Genomic DNA, 24,949 nt, shown 5'->3' on the forward strand with positions numbered 1-24,949 from the left:
AATATTGCTTGGATGTTGAACGTGTGGATCTTGGTATCTAACATATGGGGTTGCTTTTTCTTGTTCCTGTTATTAATATGAGGAGTGTACTTGAGAGGAGGCATGATCATGTTAACCACATTTTATGAGGAGTGAATCACATTAACGAAGTACACTACATATTTTTCCCAAAATCCTAAGGTAATGGGTGTATGAGTCATTTCACTTATAAACTATTCATTAGTCTCCTCTTTTTTTAATTTGAGACTTCTTTATATATTTTTTCTTATTACTCACACTTAAAGAATTCCCAACAGTTCCAAATATGGTGGCACATTATAGCACTAGCCAATCTATCATATCAGAATTAGGATTGAAAGTGGTGTCCTAACTATATAGATGTATTAAATTCAACATGCCCTCTCAACTACTAATTGAACCCAACCAACCAATGAACTTTTTCACTGGGGTCATCTATACTGCTCCACCATTAGAAAATTGCTCGGTGAGTATAATGTAGCTTTTTTTGGGATATTAATTTGCTCTACTCCCATCAAGTGCTTACCTTGATGACAAACTAGCAGGGTACTATAACATTTCCCCATCATAAAGCAAACAACTCAGCAAAGCGAAGCATGTCCAGTTATGTTTTCTTCTTTTGGTACTTCAAAAACTGTAAGTTCTTGTGAAGCATATACATGTTACTTTGAAGTTTGATCAACTGATAAAATCACTAAAAAATTCTAGTGTTTTATTGATTCGGTTTTAGAAAGATTATTAGTGTAACTTAAGAATGTTAGAATTGATTCTGAATAAGTATGCTAATCTAAGCATGCTATCAATCACATGATCGTTTAAGGTGGGGAAGGGGTTCAGATTCCAAATAATTGGGTCCTGGTTTAAAAATAAAAACATCGGAATGTTAAAACTTTGCAAGTTTTCATGAATGAATTTTGTGATTTACTTTCTTGTGCACTTAATCATATTGATGATCTCCTTCTGTGCCCCCACACTTTCTCTTAAATATTCCAACTTCCAGAATTCACAGCTAGGACCTAGGACATGAAGGAGCTATAGCAAAAATGTAACCACATAATCGGTTATTAGCAATGGATTGTTCTTTTAATGCTGGCATTTTTGTGTATCGGTGCTGTGCTCATTAGCTACTAGCTAGCTTTAATGACAAAAATGATTCAATCAAAATTGCCAACTTATATAGCTAGGTAGCCTTTAATTTAAAGCCATTCCATTATTCCAGTCAATAAAAAAGAAAAACAATTTTGCGAGTTATAAGATACATTGTTCTGTTTTGGTTGATACTGCAGCCAACTCAAGAAGTTTGTGAACAATGTGCGTAGCTTTATTTCTTTGGCAATCCCACCCACTCTATCCGTTCCTTCTTTTGAATAACAGGGATGAATATCACAATAGGCAAGTTTTCTTTATTATTTTTCTTTAAGGGCCCGTTTGGTGACCAGGACAGGATATGATAGGACAGGATAATAATCATATCCTGCTGTTATCTGTTGTTTGTTGCACCAGCAGGATATGATAACACTATTCTGTCTCCTATCCTATCCTGTCAATCATGTGTAAAAGTTATCCTGAGGGGGGAGCTAGGATAGAGCAGGATAGGATACCAGTTATATATTTTCTTTCAGTATCCTAACTCCAAATTAATTTATTTTAATATTATATAATTTATAATAATATTAATTAATAAATATAAAAATATTAATTTAACTAAAATAAAAAATAAATAAAATTATTATTCATAAATAGTAAAATAGACTACTTACTTATAAATATTGATTTATTAATAATAATAATAGACTAATATAATATTTTCATCTCCTATTATTTAAAAATTATTTATCTACTTATATAATAATTTAAATATAAAGTATTTTTGAAATAATAATATTTTTAATTTAGTTAATTTTTATTGTTTATCACGTGTCACAATTAAGTGAAAAACATTGATTACAAATATTGATTTTTTAATAGTAATAGATTAATTTTTTATTTTCATCTCCTATTGTTTAAAACTACTTATCTACTTATCTAATAATTTACAATTCAAATATAAAGTACTTTTGAAATAATAATATTCTTAATTTAGTTAACTTTTATTGTTAATTATCACGTCTCACAACTAAGTGAAAACCAATCGGATAACTGCATAATTTTATTTAAAATATAGGGTATCTTCAAAACAATAAAATAGGCTAATTAATAAAATTTAAATTAATTTTATATATTTTAAAATATAGACTCATTCATGAAAATGTAAAGAAATTAAATTTAATAGAATGATGAATTTTAAATGTATTTTTTATTCAAATATAAATCTGATACATTTTTCCTTATCATATCCTGTCCTTATCATGTGCACCTCAAACACAGGATATGATAAGAGTCTATCCTGCTCTTATCCTATCCTGTTGATATCCTGTTCACATATCATATTCTATCATATCCTATCCTGACCACCAAACGGGCCCTAAAAGCGTTTGGTACTTGTTTGATTGGTTAAATATGCATGCATTTGCTTGTCATTAACTTTCAATTTTATGTAAATGTTGATTTGGATGAAGGCCTACGAAGCCAGTGTCATGGTGGGAAGGTTGTGATATAGTGGGAGGGAGGGACGAAATAGCAAAGGGTACATGGTTAGCTTGTTCCACACAAGGAAGGGTGGCTTTTCTGACCAATGTTTTGGAGCTTCATACACTCCCTGTGGCCAAAAGTCGAGGAGACCTACCCGTTCTGTTTCTCAAGGTATAAGCATGGGCATTAGTCCTATGTTATTTTCTTTCCTGAACTGAATTTTATATGCTGATATTTTCATGTTAAATTTTTTGGCCATGATAGGTACACATTAAACAGTATAACACCTCACAAATTAAATATGCCACTTTCTCTCTATCTTTAACTTTTTTCTAATGTTTTATTGTTTTAATACATATGAATCCTCTAACCACAATCCGACATCGGTTTTTAAAAGTAACAATATGCAGAGTACTTTAAAAAAAGTCCAGCAGCTTGGGAACATTTTAATGATGCTACAATATTGATGTGTTTATTGGCGGAGGTTGAAAACACCCCACTAAACGCGTACGCCAAACAATAGTTCTAGAAATGCAGGGTCTATGTATCATTACTCTTCACTTTTTTATCACTGCATCATACATCCTATTCATTATTTATCTCTCTATTCTTTTACTTCCACACTCCAGATATGTCTACACTCATTGAGTATATCAGAAACGATTAAGATTTTTGAACTACACATTTCTAGCGAGACACCTGCAGTAGGTGACAATTTTATCACTACAATCTGCAGTGTTTATAAAAAAGAATTATCTCTGCAGAAACACTGTGACAAACTGTAAATTTCAAACTGTCACAAACTGGTGTCACATATGTTTTAGTGGGAAATGTTTGTATTACAATTACAAATTAACATCCAAATTTACTGTTCATTTTAATTTCTTCGTTTTTTTCTTTTCTGTTTTTCAGAGCAACAAGCATCCCAAAGAATTTGCAGAAAGCCTGAAAACAGAGGCTCCATGTTACAATGGCTTCAACTTAATCGTGGCCGATGTTACATCAAAATCCATGGTTTACATCTCCAATAGGCCCAAGGGACAACCTATTACCATTCAAGAGGTTCCGCCAGGGCTGCATGTTCTTACAAATGCAAAGTTAGATTCGCCATGGCATAAGGTTGGTTAACAAAGATTGACTCCAAAAAAATTACTTAATAGGCTTTTTCTACCGTGAACCACGAAAAATATGGTTCACAAGTTAAAAGAGTGGATAAATTTTAGCATACAAAAGACATATTGTAAATAACATCTATTAAATGCAAGCTGTAAAAATATAGTTCGTGGATGGATCAGTTTTTAACATGGTTATTATAAAATTGTTTCAATAAACGTTATCTATCACGGACTAAGAAAAATGTGATTCATGAAGTAAAACACATTTTCTACAAATTAATTTTATCACATTCTAAGAATTATATTGGAAATAATATTTACTAAATACATGGTTCATTAGTAAATCAGTATTGGACATAATTTACCGTAAAATTATATATGATAAAAGTAAAAGTACTATTTATATTTATTTTGACATATGGGAAAAAAAGTAAAATAAACTTTGGGTCAAAAACAAAATAATAAAAATGTATTCCATGGTTTCCCTCAAAATTCTGTGTTTAATTTTTATGATCTAAATTAACAACTAATTCAGATCCATTTTCTATTTTTATTCTCCCTTCACATACCTACCAATTTTAGGGATCTGTGGTCCCTAGATGATGGACGAGAAAAACAATTTCCTTGTACATATGGTACATGAGTCTTTTTTAGTGTACCACATTTTTCGAGCAAACAAGACACATGCAGTTTGTGGAAGAAACTGTAGACTTTTTATAAGCTAAATGCATGGTACACAAATTATTTATGTTGAAAAAGTTGAAGAATACACTAACAGTTCTCCATTTTACGATAAAATATCATTATATATCAGTTATTTACGTTCTATGCAAGCTATTAGAAAAATATAAATTATTCCTTCCAAATCCTGAAGTTCATTATAGGCCATTGAGTATCTTGTACATAATAAGGAATGTGTGAGTTACCTCTTGTAGGCTCTGCGCCTTGAATTCAGTTTTAGACAACATGTTGCCAAATATGGGGAAGGTGAGATACCTGTGCAGGAGGTAATCCAGAAGCTAATGAAGGACACAGTTAAAGCTGACAAAAATTTACTACCTCGTATATGCTCACTTGATTGGGAATTCAATCTTAGCTCCATTTTTGTTGAAGTACAAACACCAATGGTAACTTAAAAATTGCAAACAAAGTGATAAAAATCATGGAATATTGGAACCTATATATGATAACTGAAATCCTATTATATTATGTGCAGGGTCTATATGGTACTAGGAGTAGTGCTGCCTTAACCGTGAAATCAAGTGGACATGTAAGCTTTTATGAACTTTATCTCGATGGCCACATGTGGAAGGAGCATGTTATTGATTTCCATATCAGAAAGTTGAAGTGGATAGAGGCTATATAGAGATTCATGGATGAAGTAACCTACGCAAGAGCAATAAAAGAAAAAGAAATAATAGCTTGCTAGCTTTCTATAATATAATGTATTCCATAATTCATATTATATGAAGAAGGATCATTATCAATATTTGATCCCTTCTCTTTGTGTTGATAGTTGATAAGGCATGTCATTAAAGCACAACCAGCTAGCTAGTATAGTGCTGGACTGTTCATGTATTAAGTTTAAATAACGACATAAACTTAATCATTTACTCTATCCATTCCTATTTATAAGACCTTAAATAAAAAAATTGGTGTTTCTTTATATAAGATCTCTTACAAAGTTTGAGAAACATTTATTATTATTTTTCATTTATACCCCTCGCATTTATTGAGCTTTCATAGTTTCAAGATGCTACCGAATACAAATCAAGGGAATAGGTCTTATATTTAGGAACGGAGAGAGTATAACATAAATTCTCTCCATCACTTGAATATGTGTTTTTGTATTTCTGTCATCATCAGACATTCCAAGATAGTTTGAATGTGTTTTTGACTAATTCATATATTTTGCATGTGTTACTGGAACAAATGTGTTTTGATCAACTTGAACAGACATAATTACAAACACACACTATCAGGCACTCTTCCTGATTGACTTGTACTAATAGGAGTCATATAAGTTTAGGAGTGATTGTGTGTCATTCGATTTTCAGGTGACATCTCACATGATCGATCCAATCCCTTCGGTTTTATCTTGTAATCATGTATTGATCCTTTATCTTCGTATTGATAAGGCAAGCCATTGATGAACACAACTAGCTATTACAATGCTCGACTGCTCATATATATATTAAGATTAAATAACGACATAAACCTAATCATTGATAACATATAAATTCTCTCCAGGCACATGAATACGAATGTGTTTCTATTTATGTTATCGTACATTCCGAGGCTGTTTGAATGTGCTTTTTGTCAATTCATATCCCTTGTATCATATGAGAGAATGTGATTCTGTTAACTTGAACGTACGTAATTATAAACGTATACCATATAAGTTATTCTTCCTTTTTGACTTGTACAATTAGGAGTTGTACGTATTTGTGGTTTGGATTAGTTCGATTTTCAGGTAAAATTTCATCTGATCCAACCCATTCAATTTTATCATGTAATCATTTATTGATCCATTTTCTTCATATTAATATACTCCCTCCGTTCCTAAATAACTGACACTATTTCTAGCTGAATTTTGTTCCTAATTATCTGCTACTTTACAAAGTTCAAGAGAGAATTGACTATACTTTACCAATTGTACCCTTCATTTATTGGTGGTAGGAAAATTAAAAAGTTAGAATTAATAAGAGAGATAAAGGGTATAATAGGAAGTTAGATAGTAGTTTTAATAAAACAAAAACATTAATTGTTATTTCTTAATACTTGTGCAACAACCTTAAAATGTCAGTTATATAGGAACGGAGGGAGTAGTTGATAAGGTATGTCATTGATTAGCACAACTAGATAGATACTACAACGCGTGACTGCTCGTGTATTAAGATTAAATAATGACATAAACCTTATCATTGATAGATATAAGTTCACTCCAACGACATGAATATGAGTGTGTTTATATTTTTGTCATTGCATATTCCAAGGTTGTTTGAATGTGCTTTTAGTTAATCCATATTCCTTATGTCAATGGAGCGATAGTTTTTTTTTCCAACTTGAATGTTTGTAATTACAAACACACACAACATCAGTTATGCTTTTTTTTTTAACTTGTGTAAGACCAAGATTTGGTCAGGTGGTACAACTCCATGTTTTAATGATAACAAGTTTATTATTATGTATGAACAATTATGGTACTCTAACGTTTGTCTTCTTAAGTTGTGACAAACATGCTCTGACTCTGACTCAATGACCATATATATATGAGAAGTTGAAGACCCAAGAGTAACCAACGGAACGCTTCTGCAATCACTACGTTCTTCTGAACGGTAGCAAACACTTCAGATGTTCTGAAGATTAAACCTCTGATGTGGACTCTAAAAGACTCAAGCGCTGAAGCTCTGAAGACCAGATGTTCTGAGGAACGGTCCAGAAGCTGAAGACTTGAAGACTCTGAAGTCCAGAAGTAAGCTAGCTCACAAGACCAAAAGTACTTCATGTTCTGAAGACCAGAAGTTCAGGTGATCGATCCAGAAGCCGAAGTTTTGAAGGTCAGAGGATCCAAGCTTCCTTCTGACTCTGATCACATAGCTTCACAAGTCCCAACATGAAGCGTCGCCAAAGATCAAGAGTCAACTAGGCTAAGGAAATGTCATTGTCATTCTTACAAAAGCAAGTGTACTATTCTGACCACCTTACCTATGACGTTCAGCCACAGTGGGTTCTGGAAAATCCAGAACTTCCCTCCAACGGATTGATTCTTTCAACGGATACTACCCCTATACCTTGGAGTATTTAAAGGCTGAAGATAGAAGAAATGGCTAACAAACTGTTGAGCAATACAAGTGAAAAACCTACAAGTGAATACCTTAGCAATATTTCTTCATTGTTCTTATAGTGTTTACTTTTTCTTGTTTTAGAAGCATTTACTTGTAAACCAAACCTTTCACAAACTTTGTTTGTAGTTCCTTGAGAGACCGGTGAGGTCAGTATTCTTGACAAGACTAAGACAAGGTTGTCTTGGTGTTGCTAGTTCTTAGATTTGTTAGTCACTGAGCAAAGTGTGCTAGTGCAGTTGAAACAATCTTTGAATAGTGGATTGCCTTCATTCTAAGAAGGAAGAAATCACCTTAACAGGTGAACTGGACTAGCTTGAGAGATTCATCAAGTGAACCAGGATAAAATAGTTGTGTGCTTTTCTTTATCCTTCACCTTTAGCACCTTATATTCTTTCACCGAAAAGATTGTCAAAATCTTTGAGAGAAAGCGGTTAAACTTCAAAACCATATTCAAACCCCCCTTTCTAGTGTTTTTCATACCTTCAATTGGTATCAGAGCGTAAGTTCTGATTACCACACTTAACAGTGTTCAGAGATCCGGATCGGTGTGAAAAACTCAAATGGATAACACCACCAACGATGCTAAAAAAGATCACTACAGTGCTAAACCACCTATGTTTGAAGGAGAAAAGTTTGATTACAGAAAATATAGAATCAAAAGTTTTTTTCTTGGCTTTGATGCTTGTTGTTAATTTGTTGTCTTGCATTTTGTCAAAAACAACTGGATGTCGAAGCCGATGCCGTGGCATCTGACTTTGTGTTGCTAGGACATCAGTCCTCTGCTTGGAACGTTAAGTGTGGACCCTTGAAGATTTTATGAAGATATATTTTTGTAGTAACTAGAGGATCAAGTAGCTGTACGAGAAGGGTTTGATTTGTGGGTTGTTATTTGTTGAAACAATCTTTGTTAAAAGATTGATTTCTATCTTTACTTTTGAATATTGCAACAATATCTTGGAGATTCAGTTTTGATTTGTTACTGCAATCTGTTACTTCAGCCCAAGCAAATCCTAGTGCCCAAGCCATCGCTGCTGAAGTGTATAAAAGAACGAAGACCTAAAGCTTGAAGACCACCGAAGCTAATAGAGAGATCAAGTGCAATTGTCTCTTGCCCCAAAGAAAAAAAATTGAAAAAAGTCAAAAGAGAAAATGACCTCCATGGTGTGGTGGAGTTCCAAAAAAAAAGAAGAAAAAAATTCTGAAACTAAAGGGGGTTGAGAGACTTGAGTGCTAAGTATCAATAGCTTGAAAGCTCCGTAATTCCAAATTGGACCACACTCAAATTTTGTGCAGCCTTAGTCTTCCTTAGGGACCACCTACCTTGTGCTTTACCTAGCCAACATTACAACCCTTTTGAAGTCTCATTGAATAATGCATTGTCAACTTTAGTTGCTCTTGAGTGAATGATTCTCAGAACCTATGAACTTGCTTTTGTGCTCAGTGCACTAAACAATTGTCTCATGCTAGGATGTTAGCTCTAAATGCTTCTCATAGTGGACTCTAATTCTTCTTTATCTAAGAGTAGCATGAAGTTGATTGTTGAATCTTTCTCTTGGAACTAACTGCATTTACTTGATCCCCGGTTTTCTAAAACAGTATCCCTCTTTTGGCATGTGTGTTGGGAGTAATTCTTTGTGCTTGAGGGCAAGCTAATCTTAGTGACGCTCGAGGGCGAGCTGTCGTTGAGTATAGTGGTGTGATGACCCGGATTTAGTAGTGTTTTTAGGGTCATTTCTTTGTAGGTTTTGAGTCTTTTTCTTGTGTTTCATGTAGTGTTTCATGCATTCTCATGCATTTTTATCTTTTCTTGAGTCTTTGTTTTGTTTTGGTAATTTTGTAGTTTTATAGGGAGTTTTCTTGCATTTTAAGTTAAGTTTAGGACTTGCATGATTTTCTTTTGTTTTATGAAGGACCTCTTGTGCTAATGAGCTCTTTGAGCTTCTAGATTCTTCCTTGACTTGTTGGTTAGGTTTGGAGAGCAGAAACTGAAGGTAATAGAAGGCCAAGAAGCATGGAATTGAAGGAGGACTTAAAGAGGATTGAAAGAGGAGTTACAGAAGCCAAAGAGTCTTTTCCAAGCGAGCTGGAGCGCCTAGGCGTTGGCAGGCGCTGGGTAGGCGCCAATTAGCTCCAGAGAGCATGTTTTCAGGATGGAATTGGCGCTCAGGCGCTCTGAATTGGCGCCTGAGCGCCCGGAACAACCCAACCTCGTGATTTTTGCCTATAAATAGGATTTTAGTCATTTTCTTTTGTAATCTTTGACATCTTTGGATACTTTGTAAAATTCAGAGGTAGAGGAACATCTAGGAGAGTGAGAGAAGGCTTCCAAGCTTGTAATTCAGGTTCTTAGCCAAGCATGGCGCTAATCTCTCTTCTTTTACTTTGGTTTTCTTGTAAGACTTTTCCTTTTGAGTTATAATCTTAAGTTCTTTCCCACATGTTCTTCTTCTTTCCTTGAATCCCATATCCATGCTTTATGTTTCAAGTTAGAACATGTGCTAGCTTTATGCTTTTCTATAATAGAACGGAAGTTTGTTATAGATTAGGGACTTGTTATGGGATTACCTCTTCTATACTTGCTGCTAGGAATAGAGGAAGGGTTGGGGTTTGTTGGCCTGAACTTTATAATCTTTATGCTTCAAACAAATGTTTAAGTACACAAGGCATTGGGCTTATCTTTTGGTTTGAAAGAATTATCTATGCGAGGCATCGATAGGTAGTTGCTTAGGCTATAACATCAAGGAGAGATTCATGAGAACATGTGCTTAGAATGATGTGCTTGAATTGATTAGTTGAGCAAGAACCCAAAGTAAATCACTCTTTCTTTTCATTTTCTGTTTCATTTCTGAATTTATATTTACTTTTTCCTTATTACTACTTCGACATGTGTTTGCCTAAGTAAAACAAACCTTCAAACTCAAAGCTTGAACCGAATCTATTCACTCACAATCCCTGTGGTCCGATATTTAAAACCGGGTGGATTCCGTACACTTGCGGATTTACCAACAAGCATAAAACCCGAAGGCCTGCCATTTCGGTCTGCTACTAAGAGTCACCTAGCAGCGCTCTTACGTGGAAATCCGGGTCTTATGACCATTTTGGAATCCACCGAGGTCCGGTAATCACGCCGTGTATTAACCTCCTATGTGTGCATGAATGCAATGTGATCAGCCAAACAACGTCTCCGACATCACTCGACACGTCGCCACGTGTTCTAGCTAACTTAATGTCTCTATAAAGAATACCCTAAGGTAAATGTCGATTCTGCGACAAAATACAATAATCGTAAAATGAGTGCAAACACTCACGATAACTCTTCGAGTCATCAATGCTCCCACGAAGTCTCACGCTTCAGTGGAGTCTCACACATTCACAAAGTCTCACGCTTCAGTGAAGTTTTATGCTTTCACGGGGTCTCACGCCCCAGTGAATTTACACACTTGCACGAAGTCTCACGCTTTAGTGAAGTTCCATGCTATTCACGAGGTCTCACGCCTCAGTGAATATCCATGCTTTCCACAAGGTCTCACGCCTCAGTGGAGTATCCCGCATTCACAAGGTCTCACGCCTCAGTGAAGCTTCATGCTGTTCACGAGGTCTCACGCCTCAGTGAAGATCCATGCTTTCCACAAGGTCTCACGCCTCAGTGGAGTATCCCGCATTCACAAGGTCTCACGCCTCAGTGAAGCTCCTCGGCTCATCCCTTGGATGGCTAAACAAACTGCTCCCAGAGCACAAGAGTATCAACATACTCACAACTTCTTAACATTCTCAACACTTGGGATCCGACGACCCTTCTCGCTTTCCAAAACTAAGATTTGCATCCAAAGCTTCCTTTCGAGTTTATTATCATTATTTGAAGATTTAGAGGTTCTTTAATGTCTTATGAGTTTTCTTTGCAAAATAATATCCTTTTAGTCTTATCGCAAATCCTATAAGTTCTCGGGATCTCCTAATCCCCAAATAACACCAGAGAATGTCTCGATCCATGAAACACCATAACAAGGCCCGAATCTCATTCATCCTATCAAACTTTCTCAAACTCTCAAAATAAAATCGGCATGACCTGTCCGCTATTCTCATTATTCAGAATCTCAGATTTCATTGCAAAAGCATATTTAACTCAGCACAATCAACCAACATGTCATATATCAACATATTATGCAATAACCACGTAGCACTTAGCATATAAGGCATGCATCACACATCCTAAATTACCCACATAGCACATAGCATGTGATTCACTCTCAAAAACAATCAGTAGATGAATCATCTACATTGTCAGCCGAAGCCTCAGAAAACATTTTTCCAATCAAACACAAACAAGTGCATAAACAGTAAACAATGTCGAAAGCATCGACCCTAAGCATTAACTAGAGATTCAGTGAGTAGCCCTCACCTGTAGGTTCTCCAGAGTGATCTTCAAACTCTTCCTCACAAGCAAAGCGTTGCTCCTCAGGAAATTCCTCAAAAGCACCTTTAAAGTAAAACCACAGAATTCTATCAAAATCTATCGGAAACTAAGCTACCAATACTTACTAAGGTTACCCGAAGTAGTATATACTCCGAGGTACGATAATCTAGCGCGAAAGGACAAGTTTTCGGAAAAGGAAATTTTCCTCCTCTTCCCCTATAGGTTCGGCCACTTTTGGTAATTGTAGGGTTCGATTTTTCTTCGATCAAACTTGGTTCCTATGCTATCATTAGCCGTAACTAAGGGTATTCTGAACTCGAAAAAATTATTGGATCAAAAACTGTCGCAGGGGTATTTTGGTCATGATTTTTAACTTAGAATTTCAAAACTGAAATCCCAAAAAGCAAATTTGACAGGGACGTCACCAACGATGTTTATGACAACTAATCCTACTAGCACTAAGCTAAGGTGATAGTTTTCAGCCTAAAGGTTGAAGCTTTACTCCAAAAATGGGTATTTAAGGCTAAAATTGATTCCGGCGGAATTCCGGCGACATAACGGAAAAACTAATCCGGCAGAAGTGATCTTGGGCACGTAAGGAAGATGTTTAGAATCAGAAATGAAATATTCAGGATAGTTTTGCAAAAACCTCAAAACTATCAGCTCAGAAAAGTCTATAGAAAAGCTATGGAAAAAGCGATCAGAGGTAAGGATTAGCGACTATACCTCGAAACCTTGAAGTAGCAACTGATTAATCGACGATCAAGCAAGAAATGAAGAAAATCTCTCCTCCTCCTCTCCTATGCAAACTCGCGGCCTCTTGGAAGAAAATGGGTAAGATTTTTGTGTTTTTCTTCCTTTCTTGGCTATATATAGAGGTTGGCAAAACGCGGTAAAATGAAAGTTTCGCGAATCTGATTTTTCCGGCTTCATTCTCCATGAATTCTAAGATAGGTTTTGGCGAAAGAATTCCAAAACTAAAATGAGGTCTCCTTGTATTTTTGGCAACTAATGCATAGTCGGTGTAAAACTATTTTACCCGATAAGTTGCTTTTTGCATCGGATGTCGGAATAGAAAACTTCCTTCTGAAGAAAGATTGAAATCATCAAGAGAAATGGGTGTACGCGTGTGGAATCTTCATTTGATGCTCTGAATAGAAAAAGTCTTCATTGTCGGGTGATTCTAGGGTTTTGAAATACCAGGGTTTCGGTTTCGGCAAACTTCCGATGATTGGAATCGGACGTTCGTAGATTCTAGAGTTTCGCCTCGAAACTATTGTGATATATGGAAAAAGAGAAGTTCTAACATTTCTCTGAAGATTTTTGGAATTAACTTCCGTCGTGCCTAAAAGTGAAAACTAGCTATATACTAGGGTTTCTGACCTAGGTTTAAGCGTATAACGATCGTGCTATAACTTTTATCGATCATGATGCAATCCTTTGACTTTTCCTGAACTTTCTCCTTCATACATTTATTTCATTTGGTAAACTATAGTTCAGGTTTTTTTTCACATTACATCAACCCCTAATCGTGAATAAGAAGTTTATTCACTTAGCATAAGTTTAAAAACTTGGGCCTTACAGTTATTACTGTTAGTCGATTGTTGAACCTGTTGTCCCAGCATCGCGTAAGACATCTGGTCTAAGGAACCTGGATTTCCTATCGGGCAGGTAGTGCAGATGACAGAAAAAGCACATCACGAGGATGTTTCTTCTTAGGAAATAACTTAATTTCTTGGTTTAGTAAGAAGCAGAACTGTATATCTTTATCAACTGCAGAAGTAGAGTATATTGCCGCTGGAAGTAGTTGCACACAACTCATGTGGATGAAGCAAATGCTCAAAGACTATGATGTTGAACAGGATGTCATGACATTGTATTGTGACAATCTCAGTGCAATCAATATTTCCAAGAATCGAATTCAGCACACCAGGACCAAGCACATTGACATAAGACATCATTTTATTAGGGAATTAGTGGAGGATAAAATTGTCATTTTGGAGCATGTTACGACTGAGAAGCAATTGGCTGACATATTTACAAAGCCCCTTGATGCAAGTACTTTTGAAAAACTAAGAGGAAATCTTGGGATTTGCCTCTTAGAAGGAGCATAACAATCAACGCTCCTAAAGGTGTTAACGGCTAGTTTCTTTTTACTCATCATTAACTGCCGTTGTGACATTATCAGAGAGAAGGTTTCTTCTTTGCCCAACTGCTATATAACCTCCTCCAACGGGCAAATTGTCTCCACTCAACCGCTTGTATTTCTTATTTCTGAAATTTCCAACTTCCATCATTCTCAATTATTCTTCAATTTTCTTTGCTCAAATTGCTGTTTCTCTCAAATCATCATGTCTGAAGCATCAGGGAAGAAAGATTATGTCAAGGCCAAGGTTGAAAGAACTCCACTTGGTGTGAAATGCATGGGCTTCAAGAGTGGTTCATCAGATTCAAAGAAGAGTTTTGTGAAGAAGAAGACCAAGACCCCGACAAGAAAGGTGTATCAGTCTTAGGCTCGAGATGAGACTCCCTTAAATGTTCTTGTTTTTGAGGATGTCACAGATGAAGAAGAACTTTCTGCTGAAAACTATCACATTGGTCTCGATCAAGATGTTGTGCCCGATGCTAAGGCTTCTGTACCTCGGGAAGATTCAGGTGTGCCCACTAAATCTCATGGGTCTTCTTCTCCTTCAAAAGAGGATGAACTAGTGCATGTGTCCACTGATGATTCTCAGTCCAAGGAATCAAGCCAGGCTCCTGCTTCTGTTTAGAACATCTCTGATGATGACTCTGATGATGTTCCTTTAACTGCTTCTCTGCCTGATAGTGTTGCTGCCAGGATCAAGAGAAAAAGAAGGGTTCCTGATGTTGAAGAATCTCCTGCTCCAAAGAAAAAGACCAAGTCCACTCCAGCAACTTCCAGGTCTAAGCAAAAAGCTGTGAAGGGAAAAGGTAAGCAACAGGAAGTTAAATCCAAGAGTGTCAAGAAAAAGAAGGTTCCAGTTGCTGCTGAGGAATCTGGGTCAGATGTTGAAGCTGATGTCGAGGACATCTTGCCTTATGAGAAGAAGTATGCAGGAAAACACATTCCTCAGAATGTTCCTGTTGTACCTATTGATAATGTTTCCTTTCATGCTGAAGGTAATGTTCAAAAGTGGAAGTATGTGTGCCAACGCAGATTTGCCAAGGAAAGGGATGTTGGCTCTGATGTACTTGAGTACAAGGAAGTGGTCGCACTTATTGAAAAGGATGGATTGATGAAGATTATTCTCAAGGTGGGAAGGTGTTATGAGAGGCTTGTGAAGGAGTTTCTGGTCAATCTGTCTATGGAAGTGGGACTTCCTGAAAGTGTTGAGTTCAGAAAGGTGTTTGTGAGGGCTAAATGTGTTGAGTTCTCTCCTGCTGTGAGCAACCAAGCACTTGGTAGAAGTGTTGTTGATTTTGTTGATGAGGAATTGTCCTTGGATGTGGTTGCCAAAGATATTAGTGCTTGCCAAGTCAAGAAGTGGCCCATCAAGAAGTTGTTGTCTACTGGAAATCTGAGTGTGAAGTATGCAATCCATAACAGGATTGGAGTTGTGAATTGGGTTCCTACCCAACATACTTCTGGAGTTTCTACTACTCTTGCCAAGTTGATCTACAAAATTGGCACATCTACTGTTGGTCAATTCGCAAGTGTACGAATACCTCCGGGTTTTAAATTATCGAACCACAGGGAATTGGTGTGGCAATTCAGTTTAAGATTCAAGTTTAAGGTTGAAAAGCAAGTAAAATTCAGTTTTAATAATTGGTTGTTTCTTGAGTTTGTAAAAAGACAAGTAATCAAGTAATAAAGCGATTGAAAAAACAGAGATGAGATTGCCTTGGGTTCTTGTTCAACTATTTCAGTTTTAGCAAACCTTCCTATTCAATTAATCCCGAGTCTCTCCTTGATGTTCTAGCCTAGTTAGTTATCTTTCGATGCCTCGCAAAGAAAACCCTTTCTAATCAAAAGATAGATTCAATTCCTTGATAACCTAAACATTTGTTAGAAGCACTAAGCATGCAATTCAGGCCAACAAACCCCAACCCTTCCCCTATTCCTAGCAGCAAGTATAGAAGAGGTAATCTCACAACAAGTCCCAATTCTATAACAAACTATCGTTATGATTATAGAAAAGTAAAAAGCTAGCATGCATTCAAGCTTGAGAGATAAAGCATAGGAGTGAGATTCAAGGGTTTACTCAGAACAACATGAATAGAAAAGGAATGAAAGCTAAAACATCCAAAGTCTTACAAAGAACCCAAAACAAAAGGGGTTTTAGCCAAGCATGGCTATAGAATCCATACAAGAAAAAAAGGATAAAACCTGGAACATGGACTTGGAAAATGCTTCTCCTCAAGCTCCAGAGCATAACCCTACTTCTAACTTATTTAGGAATGTATAGAAATGACAAAAGTTACAAAAGAAATGACAAAAAGCCTATTTATAGGCAAACAGGTCGAGTATGGGCGCTCAGGCGCCAATTAAGCATGCCTGAGCGCCAATTCCAAGCCAAAACAAGCTCTCTGGAGGTAATTGGCGCTCAGGCGCTCAATCAGGAGCGCTCAGGCGCCAATTCCTTTCTAGCATCTTGTAAACATCGATCCAATTGGCGCTCAGGCGCTCAACACGAGCGCCTGAGCGCTCTCTACATGCTAGAAAGCCTCTTGTCCTTCTTCTTAACTCCCCTTTAAGCCTTCCTTCAATTTTCCAAGCCTTTTGACCTTCTTTCTTCATCAGTTTTCAGACCTAGCTGCTTGGGAACAAAGCAAAGAAAATATCTAGGATTTCCAAGAGTTTATTAGCACAAAAGACCCTCAATTCAAGTAGAAAAGATATGCAAGTCCTAAACTTAATTAAAATACATGAAAGGTCCCAATAAAACTATGAAATTACCAAAACAAAGTAGAAACACAAATAAAGATAAAAATGCATGAGAATGCATGAAACACTACATGAGACTCAACAAAAAGACTCAAAACAAACTAAGAAATGACCCTAAAAAGACTACTAAACTAGGGTCATCATCTACTGCATTTGATTTTGGCTCTTTTGTGTTTGAGCAGACATTGAGGCATGCTGACACTTGTGCTGTGAAGCTCCCAATCTCTTTTCCATCTCTTTTTACAGAGATCATTCTCTAACAGCATCCTCAGATCATCAGGGCTGATGAGGTTGCTATGCCCAAGGGTGTTCCAATTTCCCTGGATCATCGTTTGTTCATGGATCGACATGTCCCGAACATTGTTGTGCCATTTAGCAGGACTTCAGTCCCTGCTTATGTGAGTGACTCTGGCACAAAGGCCATTATTGCTGAATTGATGGATGTTTCTAAGGTTTTGCAGGAGACTATCAAGATCAGCACTGCTAGGAAGATAAAGGTTGATGCTTTGCTTCTCAAGCTTCAAGAGGAAGAAGGTCAAGAGGGTGAGCCAAGTGGTGCTGCTACTGCTCCTCAGGATGCAGGCACTGAAGAAGAGGGAGAATCTGAGAGTATAGAAGAAACTGAAGGAGAATCCAGCTCTGAAGATTAGTTTGTGTTTTTCGTGTAGGTTGTGCACCCTTTGCCAAATTTGTGTTAAAAATGGGGAGTAGTTTTTGATTTATGTGCTGTTTAAGCTAGCTGTGAAAACTAGGTGTTTTGTTTCTTGGTAGCTTTGATCTGTAATAATTTGAAGACAAGTTCAAGACAGAGGCAAGTAATTGAGTGGTTGTTTAGCTACTGTATGTTTCTTGATGCATTTGGTGATTAGCTTTTGTTCAAGTTGCTTCTAGTTTGTTGGTTTGCACTTGTTGGATAGTTAGTATGTTTCTGCTGCCATGTTCTATGTTCCAACTGTGCTTTATGGAGTGTGTTGATTGTTGGATGCATTGTTTCAGGGGGAGTCTGCTACTAAGGGGGAGCTTTGGTTCTTTTTTTATCCTCTCTGTTCATTAAGTTGTTTTAGACAAAATTGGACAAAGGGGGAGATTGTTGTAACTTTGTTGTCTTGCATTTTGTCAAAAACAACTGGATGTCGAAGCCGATGCCGTGACATCTGACTTTGTGTTGCTAGGACATCAGTCCTATGCTTGGAACGTTAAGTGTGGACCCTTGAAGATTTTATGAAGATATATTTTTGTAATAACTAGAGGATCAAGTAGCTGTACGACGAGGGTTTGATTTGTGGGTTGTTATTTGTTGAAACAATCTTTGTTAAAAGATTGATTTCTATCTTTACTTTTGAATATTGCAACAATATCTTGGAGATTCAGTTTTGATTTGTTACTGCAATCTGTTACTTCAGCCCAAGCAAATCCTAGTGCCCAAGCCATCGCTGCTGAAGTGTATAAAAGAACGAAGACTTAAAGCTTGAAGACCACCGAAGCTATTAGAGAGATCAAGTGTTTTAGGATTGTTATTGTTCTTTGTCCTTGTTACTTGTGATCATACTTTGCTCACTGATTCAATAAAGCAAAGTTATGAAATGTGGTGTTTGAATCTTCAAACTCTGATTGTTGATTGTTAGTTACCAATCATTGAGGCAGTGATTGAGAGAAAGTGAGAGGGGATCTCATACTTAGGTTGAGATACAAAGTAGAAATACACTGGGTAGATTAGGAAGTGAACTATGAACTATGGTGTTCATGAGTGTCTGTAATTCCTGAATCTTGAGATAGTGAATGTCCTTTCTTTGGGTGCAAACCCTCCAGACGTAGGTTAAGTTTTTCACTGAACTGGGTTAACAATTCTTGTGTCTTGTTTACTTGTGTTTTTAATTACTGTTGTTACTGTTAGTCGATTGTTGAACTTGTTGTCCCAGCATCGCGTAAGACATCTGGTCTAAGGAACCTGGATTTCAGATCGGGCAGGTAGTGCAGATGATAGAAAAAGCACATCACGAGGATGTTTCTTCTTAGGAAATAACTTAATTTCTTGGTTTAGTAAGAAGCAGAACTGTGTATCTTTATCAACTGCAGAAGTAGAGTATATTGCCGCTGGAAGTAGTTGCCCACAACTCATGTGGATGAAGCAAATGCTCAAAGACTATGATGTTGAACAGGATGTCATGACATTGTATTGTGACAATCTCAGTGCAATCAATATTTCGAAGAATCCAATTCAGCACACCAGGACCAAGCACATTGACATAAGACATCATTTTATTAGGGAATTAGTGGAGGATAAAATTGTCATTTTGGAGCATGTTACGACTGAGAAGCAATTGGCTGACATATTTACAAAGCCCCTTGATGCAAGTAATTTTGAAAAACTAAGAGGAAATCTTGGGATTTGCCTCTTAGAAGGAGCATAACAATCAACGCTCCTAAAGGTGTTAACGGCTAATTTCTTTTTACTCATCATTAACTGCCGTTGTGACATTATCAGAGAGAAGGTTGCTTCTTTGCCCAACTGCTATATAACCTCCTCCAACGGGCAAATTGTCTCCACTCAACCGCTTGTATTTCTTATTTCTGAAATTTCCAACTTCCATCATTCTCAATTATTCTTCAATTTTCTGTGCTCAAATTGCTGTTTCTCTCAAATCATCATGTCTGAAGCATCAGGGAAGAAAGATTCTGTCAAGGCCAAGGTTGAAAGAACTCCACTTGGTGTGAAATGCATGGGCTTCAAGAGTGGTTCATCAGATTCAAAGAAGAGTTTTGTGAAGAAGAAGACCAAGACCCCGACAAGAAAGGTGTATCAGTGACGAACGCACTGTCGTGGGTGCGTGCCAAAGTATTCTGCTTTGAATGCAGTACAAGGTGTTGAACACCAGGATCGATCTCACAAGGACTCGGTGAGGTATTAATTGATAATAGAGTAAAACAAAGCAATTAAAAAGGGGTTTGATTGATTTGATTGTAAAGTAACAAACAAAACTTAAAAGAGATTTAATCAGATAAAAGAAAGTGTTAGTCATCTGATTATAACATTCAAGTGCAACAAACCTTCATCGGTTACAAAAGATTAACTCTTCCTTATCAATTCCCTAATTCGTGAGAACTAATTAACTAAGCGAAAATTAATTCACAGTTTCCTAAACTTAGCGATTAAGAAACAGTTACGAACTAACATGAACTAAGCGAACATGCATCAACTCTTATTTCTAAAACTACGGAATTAAGCAAACCCTAGATCAGAAATAGAGATGAAAAGAATTAATAAAGAAAGAATTTGCATTAAGAACAGAACCTCAAGTTTGCAAACACAAGAATATTAAAAATCCTAAGACTAACTATGGAGTTTAGTAACTCATACTAGAAAAGATGGAGAGAGATATTAGGAGAAGGTGGAGGAGGTGATGGTGAGATGTGGTGAGGTGGTGGTGTCTAACAAAAGCCTAAACTCACTTATTTATACTAATAAATAAACTTGTTCATCAAGTAACAATCTTTGTTATCTAAATCTTTTCTAAATCTTCACAAAATCGGGCCCACATAAAGGAGTAAGCTGCTGAACAATCAGGCATTCGAGGGTCCCACAAGAAGTCTGAATCTTCAATTGAGGTAAACATGAGAGTTGTAGCTCCTTAAGTCAGCTTCGCGGACCTTCAATCGGATCCTAATTCGGAGTTCTGTAGCCCAAGATATGATCATTTTAGTGCAGACTGTTCCAAACTCGCAGGATTAGCGACAGCAACTTTTCAAGGCAATTCTGACCATGTTAGAAGCTTGTTCTTCAATTGTGCTGAACATGAAAGTTGTAGGGCTTCGAGTTAGCTTTCCAACGACATATTACTCGCCCTATTTCGATATTGCTAGCTCCATATTCAATCTGTTCTAGCAAAACAGTCATAGAAACTAAAAGTGTAGAATTAAGCTCTTTTCCATGAATAATCCAAATAAACACTAATGGTCAAAACATGGCTAAGTCATAACAATTAAGCACAAAAATGTATATAATGAAGCTTAGAAAGACACACGTAAAGTGTATCAATTATGCGCTTATCAAATACCCCCACAATTATGCGCGTATCAATTATGCGCTTAAATTCAGCTTGCTTACAATTTATCCACAAGGAAGGTACCTCTTTTGAGCAAATTAGACCATGCATTCAAATAATTCACCCCCACAGTTATTGAATACTAATTCTCAAAATAATTCCAAAGCTCTTACATTCCCTAAGGTTAAGGTATCATCATTGTTTTTCACTTAGGCTTGTAATGAGCTGCAAAAGAATAGAGATATTAGGCTCAAAGAGGTTGAAACAAAGGTTAAAACATGCAAGGTAAGCTTTTTAGGCCAATAGCTTATTGAAAAAGAATGCCTTATCACATCAAAGTATGAAAAATGAACAACAATTTGAGTCAGAATCAAGTCAAGTTCTGCAGTGCATATAAACATGAGGAAATCACACAAGAAAGAAGAGAATCATGGCAAAGATATTACAAGGTAGTCTCACATGGCAAGCATATAACACAACGAATCCAACAAATAAATTCTCAATGCAATATCATGATGGACTTAAAATGCAAGCAACTTCATCCAAAAAGAGACTTGAAACTTAACAGAAAAGTGGTTACATTGCTCACAAACTCAGCATCTCTAAAACTCATTGAAAAAGTGTGAACTCTTTTATTGAAAACAATAAAAAAAAAAAAACAAATAAATTGAAATTGCAAACTATCCTAACTGAGGTTCTACTACTCCTAAATAAGATTTCCACCCCCACACTTAAATCACACATTGTCCTCAATGTGAGGCACAAATCATCAAATAAATTAGACAAGTGTAATAAAAGAGAAAGGTTAGGAAAAACCAGGGATTAAGGAAAGAACTAGAGAGGCATGAAACCTCGCAATTCTCTGAAAATGCTATCACCTGGGTCCGGTGGAGGCCTTGCATTAAGGGGAAGCTCATAGTCTTGAGGCACAACAACGACAATCCACAAGTCAGGTGGCTTTGGAGGGATCTCATCTGCAACAATCTTAACAAACTCAAATTGTTCTCTAGCACCTTCAGCATGACTCATGACAATGTTCAGTTTGAGTGAAAACTTTTTCCAAGCATGTCTACCACCTGAAATAAGAGTAAATGAAAAATCAGTACATTCTACAATCAACTCTTTGTCTGGAGGCTTCGGTAGAGATTTCAAAACATATTCCTCCATGGAAATTGACTCCTTGCAATCAACAGAGTCTCCAATAAGCACGACTTTTTCAAAAATGTCTAGATTAATTAAAAGCGGCTTATGCGGAAATATAGCTAATTTAGATCCATGTTCTACATCCATCTTCTTAACTTCATCCACTGCAAAACACTTCTTGAAATCATCCAACAACTTATTTTCTTCTTCACCGGGATACATCTTCCCACAAGAAGTCTGAATCTTCAATTGAGGTAAACATGAGAGTTGTAGCTCCTTAAGTCAGCTTCGCGGACCTTCAATCGGATCCTAATTCGGAGTTCTGTAGCCCAAGATATGATCATTTTAGTGCAGACTGTTCCAAACTCGCAGGATTAGCGACAACAACTTTTCAAGGCAATTCTGACCATGTTAGAAGCTTGTTCTTCAATTGTGCTGAACATGAAAGTTGTAGGGCTTCGAGTTAGCTTTCCAACGACATATTACTCGCCCTATTTCGATATTGTTAGCTCCATATTCAATCTGTTCTAGCAAAACAGTCATAGAAACTAAAAGTGTAGAATTAAGCTCTTTTCCATGAATAATCCAAATAAACACTAATGGTCAAAACATGGCTAAGTCATAACAATTAAGCACAAAAATGTATATAATGAAGCTTACAAAGACACACGTAAAGTGTATCAATTATGCGCTTATCAATCAGTCTTAGGCTCGTGATGAGACTCCCTCAAATGTTCCTGTTTTTGAGGATGTCACAGATGAAGAACTTTCTGCTGAAAACTCTCACATTGGTCTCGATCAAGATGTTGTGCCCGATGCTAGGGCTTCTGTACCACGAGAAGATTCAGGTGTGCCCACTAAATCTCATGGGTCTTCTTCTCCTTCAAAAGAGGATGAACTGGTGCATGTGTCCACTGATGATTCTCAGTCCAAGGAATCAAGCCAGGCTCCTGCTTCTGTTTAGAACATCTCTGATGATGACTCTGATGATGTTTCTTTAACTGCTTCTCTGCCTGATAGTGTTGCTGCCAGGATCAAGAGAAAAAGAAGGGTTCCTGATGTTGAAGAATCTCCTGCTCCAAAGAAAAAGACCAAGTCCACTCCAGCAACTTCCAGGACTAAGCAAAAAGCTGTGAAGGGAAAAGGTAAGCAACAGGAAGTTAAATCCAAGAGTGTCAAGAAAAAGAAGGTTCCAGTTGCTGCTGAGGAATCTGGGTCAGATGTTGAAGCTGATGTCGAGGACATCTTGCCTTATGAGAAGAAGTATGCAGGAAAACACATTCCTCAGAATGTTCCTGTTGTACCTATTGATAATGTTTCCTTTCATGCTGAAGGTAATGTTCAAAAGTGGAAGTATGTGTGCCAACGCAGATTTTCCAAGGAAAGGGATGTTGGCTCTGATGTACTTGAGTACAAGGAAGTGGTCGCAGTTATTGAAAAGGATGGATTGATGAAGATTATTCTCAAGGTGGGAAGGTGTTATGAGAGGCTTGTGAAGGAATTTCTGGTCAATCTGTCTATGGAAGTGGGACTTCCTGAAAGTGTTGAGTTCAGAAAGGTGTTTGTGAGGGCTAAATGTGTTGAGTTCTCTCCTGCTGTGAGCAACCAAGCACTTGGTAGAAATGTTGTTGATTTTGTTGATGAGGAATTGTCCTTGGATGTGGTTGCCAAAGATATTAGTGCTTGCCAAGTCAAGAAGTGGCCCATCAAGAAGTTGTTGTCTACTGGAAATCTGAGTGTGAAGTATGCAATCCTTAACAGGATTGGAGCTGTGAATTGGGTTCCTACCCAACATACTTCTTGAGTTTCTACTATTCTTGCCGAGTTGATCTACAAAATTGGCACATCTACTGCATTTGATTTTGGCTCTTTTGTGTTTGAGCAGACATTGAGGCATGCTGACACTTGTGCTGTGAAGCTCCCAATCTCTTTTCTATCTCTTCTTACAGAGATCATTGTCTAACAGCATCCTCAGATCATCAGAGCTGATGAGGTTGCTATGCCCAAGGGTGTTCCAATTTCCCTGGATCATCGTTTGTTCATGGAGCCACATGTCCCGGACATTGTTGTGCCATTTAGGAGGACTTCAGTCCCTGCTTATGTGAGTGACTCTGGCACTAAGGCCATTATTGCTGAATTGATGGATGTTTCTAAGGTTTTGAAGGAGACTATCAAGATCAGCACTGCTAGGAAGATAAAGGTTGATGCTTTGCTTCTCAAGCTTCAAGAGGAAGAAGGTCAAGAGGGTGAGCCAAGTGGTGCTGCTACTGCTCCTCAGGATGCAGGCACTGAAGGGAGATTCTGAGAGTATAGAAGAAACTGAAGGAGAATGCAGCTCTGAATATTAGTTTGTGTTTTTCGTGTAGGTTGTGCACCCTTTGCCAAATTTGTGTTAAAAAGGGGGAGTAGTTTTTGATTTATGTGCTGTTTAAGCTAGCTGTGAAAACTAGGTGTTTTGTTTCTTGGTAGCTTTGATCTATAATAATTTGAAGACAAGTTCAAGACAGAGGCAAGTAATTGAGTGGTTGTTTAGCTACTGTATGTTTCTTGATGCATTTGGTGATTAGCTTTTGTTCAAGTTGCTTCTAGTTTGTTGGTTTGCACTTGTTGGATAGTTAGTATGTTTCTGCTGCCATGTTCTATGTTCCAACTGTGCTTTATGGAGTGTGCTGATTGTTGGTTGGATGCATCGTTTCAGGGGGAGTCTGCTACTAAGGGGGAGCTTTGGTTCTTTTTTTATCCTCTCTGTTCATTAAGTTGTTTTAGACAAAATTGGACAAAGGGGGACATTGTTGTTACTTTGTTGTCTTGCATTTTGTCAAAAACAACTGGATGTCGAAGCCGATGTCGTGGCATCTGACTTTGTGTTGCTAGGACATCAGTCCTCTGCT

General features: G+C 37.1%; 3 protein-coding genes across 5 annotated transcripts; all 3 read left to right on the plus strand.

Annotated features, from left to right (window-relative positions):
* Nucleotides 1-424: 424 nt before the first annotated feature.
* LOC130733061 (uncharacterized) lies at nt 425-5,375 on the plus strand. 3 transcript variants are annotated; one of them, XM_057585131.1, is made up of 8 exons: nt 442-484; nt 564-654; nt 1,019-1,202; nt 1,305-1,410; nt 2,577-2,760; nt 3,502-3,708; nt 4,640-4,831; nt 4,921-5,375. In XM_057585131.1, exons 4-8 carry the CDS (start codon nt 1,328-1,330, stop codon nt 5,068-5,070), a joined length of 816 nt encoding a protein of 271 aa, XP_057441114.1. In that variant the 5' UTR covers nt 442-484; nt 564-654; nt 1,019-1,202; nt 1,305-1,327; the 3' UTR covers nt 5,071-5,375. The 3 variants fall into 3 exon arrangements, with proteins under 3 accessions (XP_057441105.1, XP_057441114.1, XP_057441097.1); XM_057585122.1 differs by lacking the exon at nt 1,019-1,202 and having other exon boundaries at nt 425-484; XM_057585114.1 differs by lacking the exons at nt 442-484; nt 1,019-1,202 and having other exon boundaries at nt 497-654.
* Nucleotides 5,376-14,317: 8,942 nt separating this feature from the next.
* LOC130739992 (uncharacterized) lies at nt 14,318-17,522 on the plus strand. The gene is made up of 4 exons (XM_057592473.1): nt 14,318-14,405; nt 14,529-14,700; nt 14,806-15,625; nt 17,136-17,522. Exons 1-4 carry the CDS (start codon nt 14,318-14,320, stop codon nt 17,520-17,522), a joined length of 1,467 nt encoding a protein of 488 aa, XP_057448456.1.
* A 4,944-nt stretch (nt 17,523-22,466) lies between these two features.
* LOC130740000 (uncharacterized) lies at nt 22,467-24,363 on the plus strand. The gene is made up of 4 exons (XM_057592485.1): nt 22,467-22,508; nt 22,768-22,985; nt 23,091-23,748; nt 24,025-24,363. The coding sequence occupies exons 1-4, from the start codon at nt 22,467-22,469 to the stop codon at nt 24,361-24,363; spliced, it is 1,257 nt and encodes a 418-aa protein (XP_057448468.1).
* The last annotated feature ends 586 nt before the right edge of the window (nt 24,364-24,949 follow it).

Source organism: Lotus japonicus, chromosome 1 (assembly GCF_012489685.1).
Source record: "Lotus japonicus ecotype B-129 chromosome 1, LjGifu_v1.2".
Lineage (NCBI taxonomy): Eukaryota > Viridiplantae > Streptophyta > Magnoliopsida > Fabales > Fabaceae > Lotus > Lotus japonicus.

Excerpts from the sequence above, each read along its gene's own strand:
- LOC130733061 (XM_057585122.1), top strand. The coding sequence starts at position 1,328 with ATGTGCGTAGCTTTATTTCTTTGGCAATCCCACCCACTCTATCCGTTC. Across the intron at positions 2,761-3,501 it reads TACCCGTTCTGTTTCTCAAG|AGCAACAAGCATCCCAAAGA; the intron begins GTATAAGCATGG and ends TCTGTTTTTCAG. Across the intron at positions 4,832-4,920 it reads TTGAAGTACAAACACCAATG|GGTCTATATGGTACTAGGAG; the intron begins GTAACTTAAAAA and ends TATTATGTGCAG.
- LOC130739992 (XM_057592473.1), top strand. The coding sequence starts at position 14,318 with ATGTCTGAAGCATCAGGGAAGAAAGATTATGTCAAGGCCAAGGTTGAA. Across the intron at positions 14,701-14,805 it reads GTGTCCACTGATGATTCTCA|GATCAAGAGAAAAAGAAGGG; the intron begins GTCCAAGGAATC and ends TGTTGCTGCCAG. Across the intron at positions 15,626-17,135 it reads ACAAAATTGGCACATCTACT|CATCCTCAGATCATCAGGGC; the intron begins GTTGGTCAATTC and ends ATTCTCTAACAG.
- LOC130740000 (XM_057592485.1), top strand. The coding sequence starts at position 22,467 with ATGTTAGAAGCTTGTTCTTCAATTGTGCTGAACATGAAAGTT. Across the intron at positions 22,509-22,767 it reads TTGTGCTGAACATGAAAGTT|GCTCGTGATGAGACTCCCTC; the intron begins GTAGGGCTTCGA and ends AATCAGTCTTAG. Across the intron at positions 23,749-24,024 it reads AAGATATTAGTGCTTGCCAA|CATCCTCAGATCATCAGAGC; the intron begins GTCAAGAAGTGG and ends ATTGTCTAACAG.